Source organism: Oncorhynchus nerka, linkage group LG17 (assembly GCF_034236695.1).
Source record: "Oncorhynchus nerka isolate Pitt River linkage group LG17, Oner_Uvic_2.0, whole genome shotgun sequence".
NCBI lineage: Eukaryota > Metazoa > Chordata > Actinopteri > Salmoniformes > Salmonidae > Oncorhynchus > Oncorhynchus nerka.
Window position 1 is genome coordinate 8,473,744 of NC_088412.1, and position 12,756 is coordinate 8,486,499.

Here is a 12,756-nt window from a genome sequence, read left to right on the forward strand (position 1 = left end):
ATAATCCCTGGTATCTTGTATCAAAGTCCCTGGTATCTGGTATCATAGTCCCTGGGTATCTGTTATCATCGTCCCTGGTATCATAGTCCCTGGTATCTTGTATCAAAGTCCCTGGTATCTGGTATCATAGTCCCTGGTATCTGGTTTAATAGTCACTGGTATCTGTTATCATCGTCCCTGGTATCATAGTCCCTGGTATCATAGTCCCTGATACCACAGTCCCTGGTATCTGGTATCATAGTCCCTGATACCATAGTCCCTGGTATCATATTCCCTGGTATCATAGTCCCTGGTATCTGGTATCATAGTCCCTGGTATCATGGTCCCTGGTATCATAGTCCCTGGTATATGTTATCATAGTCCCTGATACCATAGTCCCTGGTATCATAGTCCCTGGTATCTGGTTTAATAGTCCCTGGTATCTGTTATCATCGTCCCTGGTATCATAGTCCCTGGTATCATAGTCCCTGATACCATAGTCCCTGGTATCTGTTATCATCGTCCCTGGTATATGTTATCATCGTCCCTGGTATCATAGTCCCTGGTATCTGTTATCATCGTCCCTGGTATCATAGTCCCTGGTATCTGTTATCATCGTCCCTGGTATCTGGTATCATAGTTCCTGATACCATAGTCCCTGGTATCTGGTATAATAGTCCCTGGTATCTTATCATAGTCCCTGGTATCATAGTCCCTGATAACATAGTCCCTGGTATCTGTTATCATCGTCCCTGGTATCATAGTCCCTGGTATATGTTATCATAGTCCCTGGTATCTGGTATCATAGTCCCTGATACCATAGTCCCTGGTATCTGGTATCATAGTCCCTGGTATCTGGTATCATAGTCCCTGGTATCTGGTATAATAGTCCCTGGTATCATAGTCCCTGGTATATGTTATCATAGTCCTTGGTATCTGTTATCATAGTCCCTGCTATTATAGTCCCTGGTATCTGGTATCATAGTCCCTGCTATTATAGTCCCTGGTATCTGGTATCATAGTCCCTGCTATAATAGTCCCTGGTATCATAGTCCCTGGTATCTGGTATCATAGTCCCTGGTATAATAGTCCCTGGTATCTGGTATCATAGTCCCTGGTATTATAGTCCCTGGTATCAAAGTCCCTGGTATCTGTTATCATAGTCCCTGGTATCATAGTCCCTGGTATCATAGTCCCTGGTATCATCCATCACCCACCTCTGTCTCTTCTCAGCCACACGGAGCAGCTCACAGACCAGGGTGGAGTGTGGCCCCAGCTCCATGTCCGACTGCATCCCCACCTCCTGTAGGGCCTCAAGGGCCCGGTCGGGGCCCACAGCCCGGGCCAGACGCAAGACCAGGTTCTCTGGAGTCACCTCTGTCTGGATATGGTCAGCTGCAGCGCCACCGTTGGTCAGGCTGGGGCTGGTCCCGTTGGAGGCTAGGGCCAGGGAAGGGGTAGGAGCCAGGGAAGGGGAAGGGGTAGGAACCAGGGAAGGGGTAGGAGCCGAGGAGGGGGTCGGAGCCGAGGAGGGGGTGGGAGCCGAGGAGGGGGTGGGAGCTGAGGAGGGGTTGGGATCTGGGGTTGGGATATGGTCAGACGGTCTGCTGTTACTACACTGCTGAGACAGCTGGAGAAGCATCTTCCACTCATCCATGGTCTGAGGCACCATGCCTGAGAATCACACCAGGAGAGAGTTAAAGACATATATAGAGAGAGAAATAAGAGCATTCAGGGTTGTGATCATGTAGACCAAATATTTACTAAACCGTAGTAGTAGTACACTGAGAGGTTAATCCCTTAATTCAAATGATTACTATGACAGTCATTACCACTGGGTTCCTCCAGCAGACTCATGTCATCCAGTCTACAGATGGTAGAGAAAGCCTCTGTACGACGTTGGAGCTCACAGCACAGGTACACATAGCCAGTCCAGTACCTGCACAGAGAACACAGTCATTATAACAGTCCTAACACAGGTACACATAGCCAGTCCAGTACCTGCACAGAGAACAGTCATTATAACAGTCCTAACACAGGTACACATAGCCAGTCCAGTACCTGCACAGAGAATACAGTCCTTATAACAGTCCTAACACAGGTACACAAAGCCAGTCCAGTACCTGCACAGAGAACACAGTCCTTATAACAGTCCTAACACAGGTACACATAGCCAGTCCAGTACCTGCACAGAGAACAGTCATTATAACAGTCCTAACACAGGTACACATGGAAAAACATTAGCCTGCATTTAATGGTGAGATGATATCGCCCCCCTCTGGCAGAAATCAAGTAATGTCTCTTCACCCATGATCAGTATTTAAGTACATCACACACACACACGTTCAAAAGTTTGGGGTCACTTAGAAATGTCCTTGTTGTTGAAGGAAAAGCAACTTTTTTGTCCATTAAAATAACAAAATGGATCAGAAATACAGTGTAGACGTTAATGTTGTAAATGACTATTGTAGCTGGAAACGGTTGATTTTTAATGGAATATCTACATATGTGGACAGAGGCCCATTATCAGAAACCATCACTCTTGTGTTCCAATGGTACGTTGTGTTAGCCAATCCACGTTTATCATTTTAAAAGGCTGATTGATCATTAGAAAACCCTTTTGCAATTATGTTAGCATAGCTGACAAAAGAAGCAATAAAATTGGCCTTCTTTAGACTAGTGGAGTATCTGGAGCATCAGCATTTGTGGGTTTCGATTACAGACTCAAAATGGCCAGAAACAAAGGACTTTCTTCTGAAACTTGTCAGTCTATTCTTGTTCTGAGAAATGAAGGCTATTCCATGCGAGAAATTGCCAAGAAACTGAAGATCTCGTACAACGCTGTGTACTACTCCCTTCACAGAACAGCGCAAACTGGCTCTAACCAGAATAGAAAGAGGAGTGGGAGGCCCCGGTGCACAACTGAACAAAAGGACAAGTACAGTAGAGTGTCTAGTTTGAGAAACAGACGCCTCACAAGTCCTCAACTGGCAGCTTCATTAAATAGTACCTGCAAAACACCAGTCTCAACGTCAACAGTAAAGAGGCAACTCCAGGATGCTGGCCTTCTAGGCAGAGTTGCAAAGAAAAAGCCATATCTCAGACTGGCCAATAAAAAGAAAAGATTAAGATGGGCAAAAGAACACAGACACTGGACAGAGGAAGATTGGAACAAAAAGTATTATGGACAGACAAATCTAAGTTTGAGGTGTTCGGATCCCAAAGAAGAAGCGTCCGACTCATTGAAGAAGAATTCATCGTCCATTTTGAGGTGAGTAATCCCAGTTCTGATGTTCTGTTCTGATGTGATGTCCTGTTCTGATGTTCTATTCTGATGTTCTATTCTGATGTTCTATTCTGATGTTCCGATGTCCAGAAGCTCTTTTCGGTCATAAGAGACAGTAGCAGCAACATTATGTACAAAATAAGTTGCGAACAATGTGAAAAAACAAAACAAAATAGCATGGTTGCTTAAGAGCCGATAATTCTAAATAATTCACTGAGTGTCACCAGCAAAGCACCCCCACATCATCACACCTCCTCCTCCATGCTTCACGGTGGGAACCATACATGGAGAGATCATCTGTTCACCTACTCTGCGTCTCACAAAGACACGGCGGTTGGAACCAAAAATCTCAAATTTGGACTCATCAGACCAAAGAACAGATTTCCACCAGTCTAATGTCCATTGCTCATGTTTCTTGGCCCAAGGAAGTCTCTTCTTACTATTGGTGTCCTTTAGTAGTGGTTTCTTTGCAGCTATTCGACCATGAAGGCCTGATTCACACAGTCTCCTCTGAACAGTTGATGTTGAGACGTGTCTGTTACTTGAACTCTGTGAAGCATTTGTTTGGGCTGCAAATTCTGAGGCTGGTAACTCTAATGAACTTATCCTCTGCAGAGTAGGTAACTCTGGGTCTTCCTTTCCTGTGGCGGTCCTCATGAGAGACAGTTAACTCTAATGAACTTATCCTCTGCAGCAGAGGTAACTCTGGGTCATCCTTTCCTGTGGTCGTCCTCATGAGAGCCAGTTTCATCATAGCGATTGATGGTTTATGCGACTGCACTTGATGGAACTTTAAAAGTTCTTGAAATTCTCCAGATTGACTGACTTTCATATCTTAAAGTAATAATGGACTGTCATTTCTCTGTGCTTATTTGAGCTGTTGAAGCTGGTTGAGAGAATGCCAAGAGTGTGCAAAGCTGTCAACAAGGCAAAGGGTGGCTACTTTGAAGAATCTCAAATATAACATTTATTAATAAAAAATAAAAATAAACACTTTTTGGGTTACTACATAATTCCATATGTAATTTTTCATAGTTTTAATGTATTCACTATTATTATACAATGTAGAATGAGTAGGTGTGTCCAAACTTTCGACTGGTACTGTGTGTGTGTGTGTGTGTGTGTGTGTGTGTGTGTGTGTGTGTGTGTGTGTGTGTGTGTATATATATATATATATAGTCTTTACCCGTTGATCCTGCATGTCTCAGCCATCTTCTGTTTGGAGGCCAGGTCAGCTGGAAGGCGTATCAGGAGGGATAGGAGACGACCATAACCCCAGCTGAAGAAATGGGAGTGCCATCTCGGTTGTCCGTCTGTGGTCAGTGTGTCGCTCTTTTGAGGTGCATCGTGGGTAAGGGCCAGCCCCAGCCAATCCTGTCGCAGAGCCTCTGGTTGGAGGAGGGACCCAAGGAACGACAGTCTAAGGGAGAGAAACAGAACAGCATGGTGTTCATTAGGTACCAAATAGAAGAATGTACTGAAGCACAGAGGGATAACCTGGATTTGGGTAGTTTCTGTTGCAAAACGTTATAAAATGTTTCCCGTTGTGTACCCTAATGAACACGACCTGGATGTATTCATATTGATGGGCTGTGATACATTAACTCTTTAAATGGAGAGAAAGATCTATAAAAACATTGTACTTCATGGTTTAGTGTAAACCTACCTTTGTTCCTCGGCCCGTGATTGGACAAGGTTGTCTAGGTAAGCCAGGAAGTGGCTATGTTTGGCCATGGCTGTGACGTCAGAGGGGAGGATTGTGGGATAGAACTGGGTGAAGGAGCGAACTGCTAACTCTCCATGTTTCTCATACAACCTACACAAAGAGGAGAGGAAGGTGATTTAGAGAACGTTATCATGAACTGCAGATGAGTGAGACAGACATTATGATGCTCAGTAGGCTTAACCCTCCTTGCTGTGTTCTGGTCCAATTGGACCGATTTAAAATTGTATTTATTTATTTATTTGACCTTTATTTAACTAGGAACAGTGGGTTAACTGCCTTGTTCAGGGGCAGAACGACACATTGTTTTACCTTGGACTTCGAATCCCCGAGCTGACAACGCTCTAACCACTAGTCTACCCTGCTGCCCCAAATTAACAAGTTTTGTCTCTGAAAAATGTAGTTAATTTAATCTGATTGTCATAAGGTTCCATGACTTTGTCCACACAGGGCATCTGAACACACAAAATACATTTTGATGAATTTCATATACCATTTTGGGTGTTTTATTCAACTTTAGTACACCTGTGGCGTTCCTGGTCAAAAATAACCGGTCATTAGAAATGAATGGGTGAGACTACAATTAGTGTACACAATTTAGTTCAGGCATATGCCTATAGATGGACACACTTCCTCTCCTAGACCCCCACATGCATGTGTGTTTGAGCACACACACACACACACACACACACACACACCCCTTCTTGGCTTCCATGGCAAACCCCACAGGAACCACACCCATTGGAATTCTCCCAAACAATCGCAACTTTGTTTCAATAATATATAGAACTTTTCTCACTGCTCTGGTATATAAAGCTTATTTGAGGCCTTGTTCACAATTAATTCTGTGGCAGCACAAAGACCAAACGATATACTGTATGTGAGGTTCTTGATCATATCTTTGATCATGACACTGGTGAGGAGGAGAGAGTCCTTGTTAAACTTTGACACAAAGTAGTCTGTGATAAATAGTCCAATATGTTTCATCTGAGTATTTGTTATAGTCAAAATAATCCATACATTATGCTTTTTTTACTCAAAAATTAGTAGTATGAGATCAGGTCAATGAGGCCTACAGGCCATAAATAGAAAATAGAAGTTCAAAACTTGTAATGTTCAAAACAACTTAAGTTTATAAAAAGATCTAACACAACATTAGGTGATAATATGTATTATGGATTTATAATCAGCTATAATGGGGCGGTCATTATGGACAGGGAACACAGAATTAATTAACATGAAACGAACACAAGAGGAGTGTTAAGTCACCAGATTTCTAGATGAAGCTAGGCAAAGCTGTGGTTGACTGTCGAAGCTAGGCGAAGCTGTGGTTGACTGTCGAAGCTAGGCGAAGCTGTGGTTGACTGTCGAAGCTAGGCGAAGCTGTGGTTGACTGTCGAAGCTAGGCGAAGCTGTGGTTGACTGTCGAAGCTAGGCGAAGCTGTGGTTGACTGTCGAAGCTGTGGTTGACTGTCGAAGCTGTGGTTGACTGTCGAAGCTAGGCAAAGCTGTGGTTGACTGTCGAAGCTAGGCGAAGCTGTGGTTGACTGTCGAAGCTAGGCGAAGCTGTGGTTGACTGTCGAAGCTAGGCAAAGCTGTGGTTGACTGTCGAAGCTAGGCAAAGCTGTGGTTGACTGTCGAAGCTAGGCAAAGCTGTGGTTGACTGTCGAAGCTAGGCAAAGCTGTGGTTGACTGTCGAAGCTAGGCAAAGCTGTGGTTGACTGTCGAAGCTAGGCAAAGCTGTGGTTGACTGTCGAAGCTAGGCAAAGCTGTGGTTGACTGTCGAAGCTAGGCAAAGCTGTGGTTGACTGTCGAAGCTAGGCAAAGCTGTGGTTGACTGTCGAAGCTAGGCAAAGCTGTGGTTGACTGTCGAAGCTAGGCAAAGCTGTGGTTGACTGTCGAAGCTAGGCAAAGCTGTGGTTGACTGTCGAAGCTAGGCAAAGCTGTGGTTGACTGTCGAAGCTAGGCAAAGCTGTGGTTGACTGTCGAAGCTAGGCAAAGCTGTGGTTGACTGTCGAAGCTAGGCAAAGCTGTGGTTGACTGTCGAAGCTAGGCAAAGCTGTGGTTGACTGTCGAAGCTAGGCGAAGCTGTGGTTGACTGAGCAAGGCGAAGCTGTGGTTGACTGTCGAAGCTAGGCAAAGCTGTGGTTGACTAATAAAGCTAGTGGTTGACTGTTAAAACTAGGTGAAGCTGTGGTTGACTAATAAAGCTAGTGGTTGACTGTTAAAGCTAGTGGTTGACTGTTAAAGCTAGTGGTTGACTGTTAAAGCTAGTGGTTGACTGTTAAAGCTAGTGGTTGACTGTTAAAGCTAGTGGTTGACTGTTAAAGCTAGGTGAAGCTGTGGTTGACTGTTAAAGCTAGGTGAAACTGTGGTTGACTAATAAAGCTAGTGGTTGACTGTTAAAGCTAGTGGTTGACTGTTAAAGCTAGTGGTTGACTGTTAAAGCTAGTGGTTGACTGTTAAAGTTAGTGGTTGACTGTTAAAGCTAGTGGTTGACTGTTAAAGCTAGTGGTTGACTGTTAAAGCTAGTGGTTGACTGTTAAAGCTAGGTGAAACTGTGGTTGACTAATAAAGCTAATGGTTGACTGTTAAAGCTAGGTGAAACTGTGGTTGACTAATAAAGCTAGTGGTTGACTGTTAAAGCTAGTGGTTGACTGTTAAAGCTAGTGGTTGACTGTTAAAGCTAATGGTTGACTGTTAAAGCTAGGTGAAACTGTGGTTGACTAATAAAGCTAGTGGTTGACTGTTAAAGCTAATGGTTGACTGTTAAAGCTAGGCAAAGCTGTGGTTGACTGTCGAAGCTAGGCAAAGCTGTGGTTGACTAATAAAGCTAGTGGTTGACTGTTAAAGCTAATGGTTGACTGTTGAAGCTGTGGTTGACTGTTAAAAGCTAGGTGAAACTGTGGTTGACTAATAAAGCTAGTGGTTGACTTAAAGCTAATGGTTGACTGTTAAAAGCTAGGCAAAGCTGTGGTTGACTGTCGAAGCTAGGCAAAGCAGTGGTTGACTAATAAAGCTAGTGGTTGACTGTTAAAGCTAATGGTTGACTGTTGAAGCTGTGGTTGACTGTTAAAAGCTAGGTGAAACTGTGGTTGACTAATAAAGCTAGTGGTTGACTTAAAGCTAATGGTTGACTGTTAAAGCTAGGCAAAGCTGTGGTTGACTGTCGAAGCTAGGTGAAGCTGTGGTTGACTGTTAAGCTAGTGGTTGAATGTTAAAAGCTAGGTGAAACTGTGGTTGACTAATAAAGCTAGTGGATGACTGTTAAAGCTAGGTGAAGCTGTGGTTGACTAATAAAGCTAGTGGTTGACTGTTAAAGCTAATGGTTGACTGTTAAAGCTAATGGTTGACTGTTAAAGCTAATGGTTGACTGTTAAAGCTAGGTGAAGCTGTGGTTGACTAATAAAGCTAGGTGAAACTGTGGTTGACTGTTAAGTGAGGTGAAACTGTGGTTGACTGTTAAAGCTAGTGGTTGACTGTTAAAGCTAGTGGTTGACTGTTAAAGCTAGGTGAAGCTGTGGTTGACTGTTAAAGCTAGTGGTTGACTGTTAAAGCTAGTGGTTGACTGTTAAAGCTAGTGGTTGACTGTTAAAGCTAGTGGTTGACTGTTAAAGCTAGTGGTTGACTGTTAAAGCTAGTGGTTGACTGTTAAAGCTAGGTGAAACTGTGGTTGACTGTTAAAGCTAGTGGTTGACTGTTAAAGCTAGTGGTTGACTGTTAAAGCTAGTGGTTGACTGTTAAAGCTAGTGGTTGACTGTTAAAGCTAGTGGTTGACTGTTAAAGCTAGGTGAAACTGTGGTTGACTGTTAAAGCTAGTGGTTGACTGTTAAAGCTAGTGGTTGACTGTTAAAGCTAGGTGAAACTGTGGTTGACTGTTAAAGCTAGTGGTTGACTGTTAAAGCTAGTGATTGACTGTTAAAGCTAGTGATTGACTGTTAAAGCTAGGTGACACAGTGGTTGACTGTTAAGAGAGTTAAGGGGAGAGAGTAGAGATGGGAGGGAGGAGAAAGAGAGGGGAGGAGGAGAGGTGAGGGAGGGAGAGGAGAGGGGGACGAGGGAGGAGAGGGGCTTATCTACCTGTGCAGGTGAGCGAGGAGCATCGGAGCGCTCCAGGGTTGTAGTTCTCTGAGACAGCGTAGAGATTTGAGCAGGTCTCCTTTCTGGATCACCTCTACCACCTTACTGGACTGGGTTAGCTCTGGCAGGGGAGAAAAGCCCTTTTAATAGTGAACGTGTGTGTGTGTGTGTGTGTGTGTGTGTGTGTGTGTGTGTGTGTGTGTGTGTGTGTGTTTCATAGAACCTGTCCATGGTACACACCTAGCATGGCCTCCATGAAGGAGATGTGGACCTCAGGCTGGTCCCCGTAGCCAAGTAGACACATCCTCCTCACCCGCTCCTGGTCCAGAAGGAAGAAGAACCGTCTCAAGAATGCATTGACCCCTACTACACCCCTCTCTTTCTGGACAATGGGGTCCCCAAAATAACCCAGCTCCAGGTACAGAGTGGCCAGCTGGGTAAGGTGAGCCTGGAGGTCAGGGGGGAGAGGTTTGGGGGACCACACCCTCAGGTTCTCTTCAGTCGAGGCCTCGTCAGGTCTGTGATGGTCCTGAGCCTCCGTCTGGTCCTCTTGTCCTCCATTTTGTTGTGGGGAATCCTCTCCTCTCTTTCCTTCCTCCTGGCCCTCAGGAGAGCTCGAGGGGATCTCAGACTGAACGTTCTCTGGACGGTTGTCTGCAGCATCTTCCGTCTCCTCCTCCTCACCAGCTGGACTCTGCTTTCCCAGACCTAGATCCAGCTCAGGACCTAGAACCCTCTCCAACACAGGGATCCACTCCTGTAGAGTTTCTTTGAGACAGGCTGGGTCCAACAGAACCAAGGGATCCTGGATCTGAGAGCTAAGATGGGTACAATACATGGAACATTAAAAACCAAATGTTCACTTAGAAGGGTATTATAAATCAGACTAGCTATACATCTTTGATTTGGCAAGTCAGACAAGTCAGTTTTAAGAACAAATTCTCCTTTACAATGACAGCCTACCGGGGAACAGTGGGTTAACTGCCTTGTTCAGGGCAGAACAACAGATTTCTACCTTGTCAACTCTGGGATTCGATCTAGCAACATTTCGGTTACTGGTCCAACGCTCTAACCACTAGGCCACCTGCCGTCCTAGAGGGGTATGTATCTAGTGTTACCTTGTCCTAGAGGGGTATGTATCTAGGGTTACCATGTCCTAGAGGGGTATGTATCTAGTGTTACCATGTCCTAGAGGGGTATGTATCTAATGTTACCATGTCCTAGAGGGGTATGTATCTAGGGTTACCATGTCCTAGAGGGGTATGTATCTAGTGTTACCATGTCCTAGAGGGGTATGTATCTAGTGTTACCATGTCCTAGAGGGGTATGTATCTAGGGTTACCATGTCCTAGAGGGGTATAGGGTAACCATGTCCTAGAGGGGTATGTATCTAGTGTTACCATGTCCTAGAGGGGTATGTATCTAGTGTTACCATGTCCTAGAGGGGTATGTATCTAGGGTTACCATGCCCTAGAGGAGTATGTATCTAGTGTTACCATGTCCTAGAGGGGTATAGGGTTACCATGCCCTAGAGGGGTATGTATCTAGTGTTACCATGTCCTAGAGGGGTATGTATCTAGTGTTACCATGTCCTAGAGGGGTATGTATCTAGTGTTACCATGTCCTAGAGGGGTATGTATCTAGTGTTACCATGTCCTAGAGGGGTATGTATCTAGTGTTACCATGTCCTAGAGGGGTATAGTGTTACCATGTCCTAGAGGGGTATGTATCTAGGGTCACCATGTCCTAGAGGGGTATAGTGTTACCATGTCCTAGAGGGGTATGTATAGTGTTACCATGTCCTAGAGGGGTATGCATCTAGTGTTACCATGTCCTAGAGGGGTATAGTGTTACCATGTCCTAGAGGGGTATGTATCTAGGGTTACCATGTCCTAGAGGGGTATGTATCTAGTGTTACCATGTCCCAGAGGGGTATGTATCTAGTGTTACCATGTCCCAGAGGGGTATAGGGTCACCATGTCCTAGAGGGGTATAGGGTTACCATGTCCTAGAGGGGTATGTATCTAGTGTTACCATGTCCTAGAGGGGTATGTATCTAGTGTTACCATGTCCTAGAGGGGTATGTATCTAGTGTTACCATGTCCTAGAGGGGTATAGTGTTACCATGTCCTAGAGGGGTATGTATCTAGTGTTACCATGTCCTAGAGGGGTATGTATCTAGGGTTACCATGTCCTAGGGGGTATGTATCTAGGGTTACCATGTCCTAGAGGGGTATGTATCTAGGGTTACCATGTCCTAGAGGGGTATGTATCTAGGGTTACCATGTCCTAGAGGGGTATGTATCTAGTGTTACCATGTCCTAGAGGGGTATGTATCTAGTGTTACCATGTCCTAGAGGGGTATGTATCTAGTGTTACCATGTCCCAGAGGGGTATGTATCTAGTGTTACCATGTCCCAGAGGGGTATGTATCTAGTGTTACCATGTCCCAGAGGGGTATGTATCTAGTGTTACCATGTCCTAGAGGGGTATAGGGTTACCATGTCCCAGAGGGGTATGTATCTAGTGTTACCATGTCCCAGAGGGGTATGTATCTATGTGTTGTATCATGTCCATGTCCTAGAGGGGTATGTATCTAGTGTTACCATGTCCTAGAGGGGTATAGGGTTACCATGTCCCAGAGGGGTATGTATCTAGTGTTACCATGTCCCAGAGGGGTATGTATCTAGTGTTACCATGTCCCAGAGGGGTATGTATCTAGTGTTACCATATAATGTACAGTCTTGTATAATAAACAGGGTTGTAGTGTTGCTCTGTACTCACATCCCTGTATAATAAACAGGGTTGTAGTGTTGCTCTGTACTCACATCCCTGTATAATAAACAGGGTTGTAGTGTTGCTCTGTACTCACATCCCTTTCTCTGTAGCCGTTATCAGGTCCTGTTGATCCGCCTCTGCATTTCCTTGGTCCAGACACTCCCTGGGTAAAACACACCACAAGGGAAAATAAGGAGGGGGGAGACAATCATTTGGTCTGGCATCAAATCCATTTCATTGCTTTGAAAATTACGACAGCTTCCTACTGCGCGGACATCGCTAAAGCTGTCCAAGACAGACTATAGACTATAGAATCAATAGTATATAGAATCAATAGTATATAGAATCAATAGTTAGTATATAGAATCAATAGTATATAGAATCAATAGTTAGTATATAGAATCAATAGTTAGTATATAGAATCAATATATATATAGAATCAATAGTTAGTATATAGAATCAATAGTTAGTATATAGAATCAATAGTTAGTATAGTTAGTATATAGAATCAATAGTATATAGAATCAATAGTATAGATCAGTACAAGAAGAAAAAAAGCAAGCCAATATCTCAACTCACTCGTGGTCACCGTCCTCTGGGAACGGTACAGTGGTAGCTACAGCCTCCACATGTCCTTGACCCCCGTCCTTAGGGTCAGGGGGACGTGGCCAAAGGTCAGAGTTCATCTGGAGAGTGTTGATCTTCTCAGTAGTCTTCTTCACAAAACTGGAGACACTGAGGAAAAGACACACAGAATCTAGGATGTAGTAGAAAGCTCTGCTGTGACACCAACCCACTCTGAAATGCCACCGTCCCCTGGTCTAAAGTAGTGCCTTTATCTACGGAGTATGGAGTCGCTTATGACATAGACCCAGTAAACATTTTAGAAAAGAAAAAATATATATAGCTC

General features: G+C 44.3%; 1 protein-coding gene across 2 annotated transcripts in view; it reads right to left on the reverse strand.

Moving 5' to 3' along the window:
- Window positions 1-12,756, reverse strand: part of hps5 (HPS5 biogenesis of lysosomal organelles complex 2 subunit 2) — a 61,243-nt gene that overhangs the window by 3,530 nt on the left and 44,957 nt on the right. Inside the window, exons 13-20 of one of the 2 annotated variants that reach the window (XM_065002923.1) lie at window positions 12,426-12,581; window positions 11,941-12,009; window positions 9,309-9,886; window positions 9,069-9,189; window positions 4,932-5,081; window positions 4,452-4,685; window positions 1,812-1,918; window positions 1,197-1,653 (exon numbers count right to left, since the gene is read on the reverse strand). In XM_065002923.1, the coding sequence (XP_064858995.1) occupies window positions 1,197-1,653; window positions 1,812-1,918; window positions 4,452-4,685; window positions 4,932-5,081; window positions 9,069-9,189; window positions 9,309-9,886; window positions 11,941-12,009; window positions 12,426-12,581 (1,872 nt within the window). The other variant, XM_065002924.1, reaches the window with a different exon arrangement.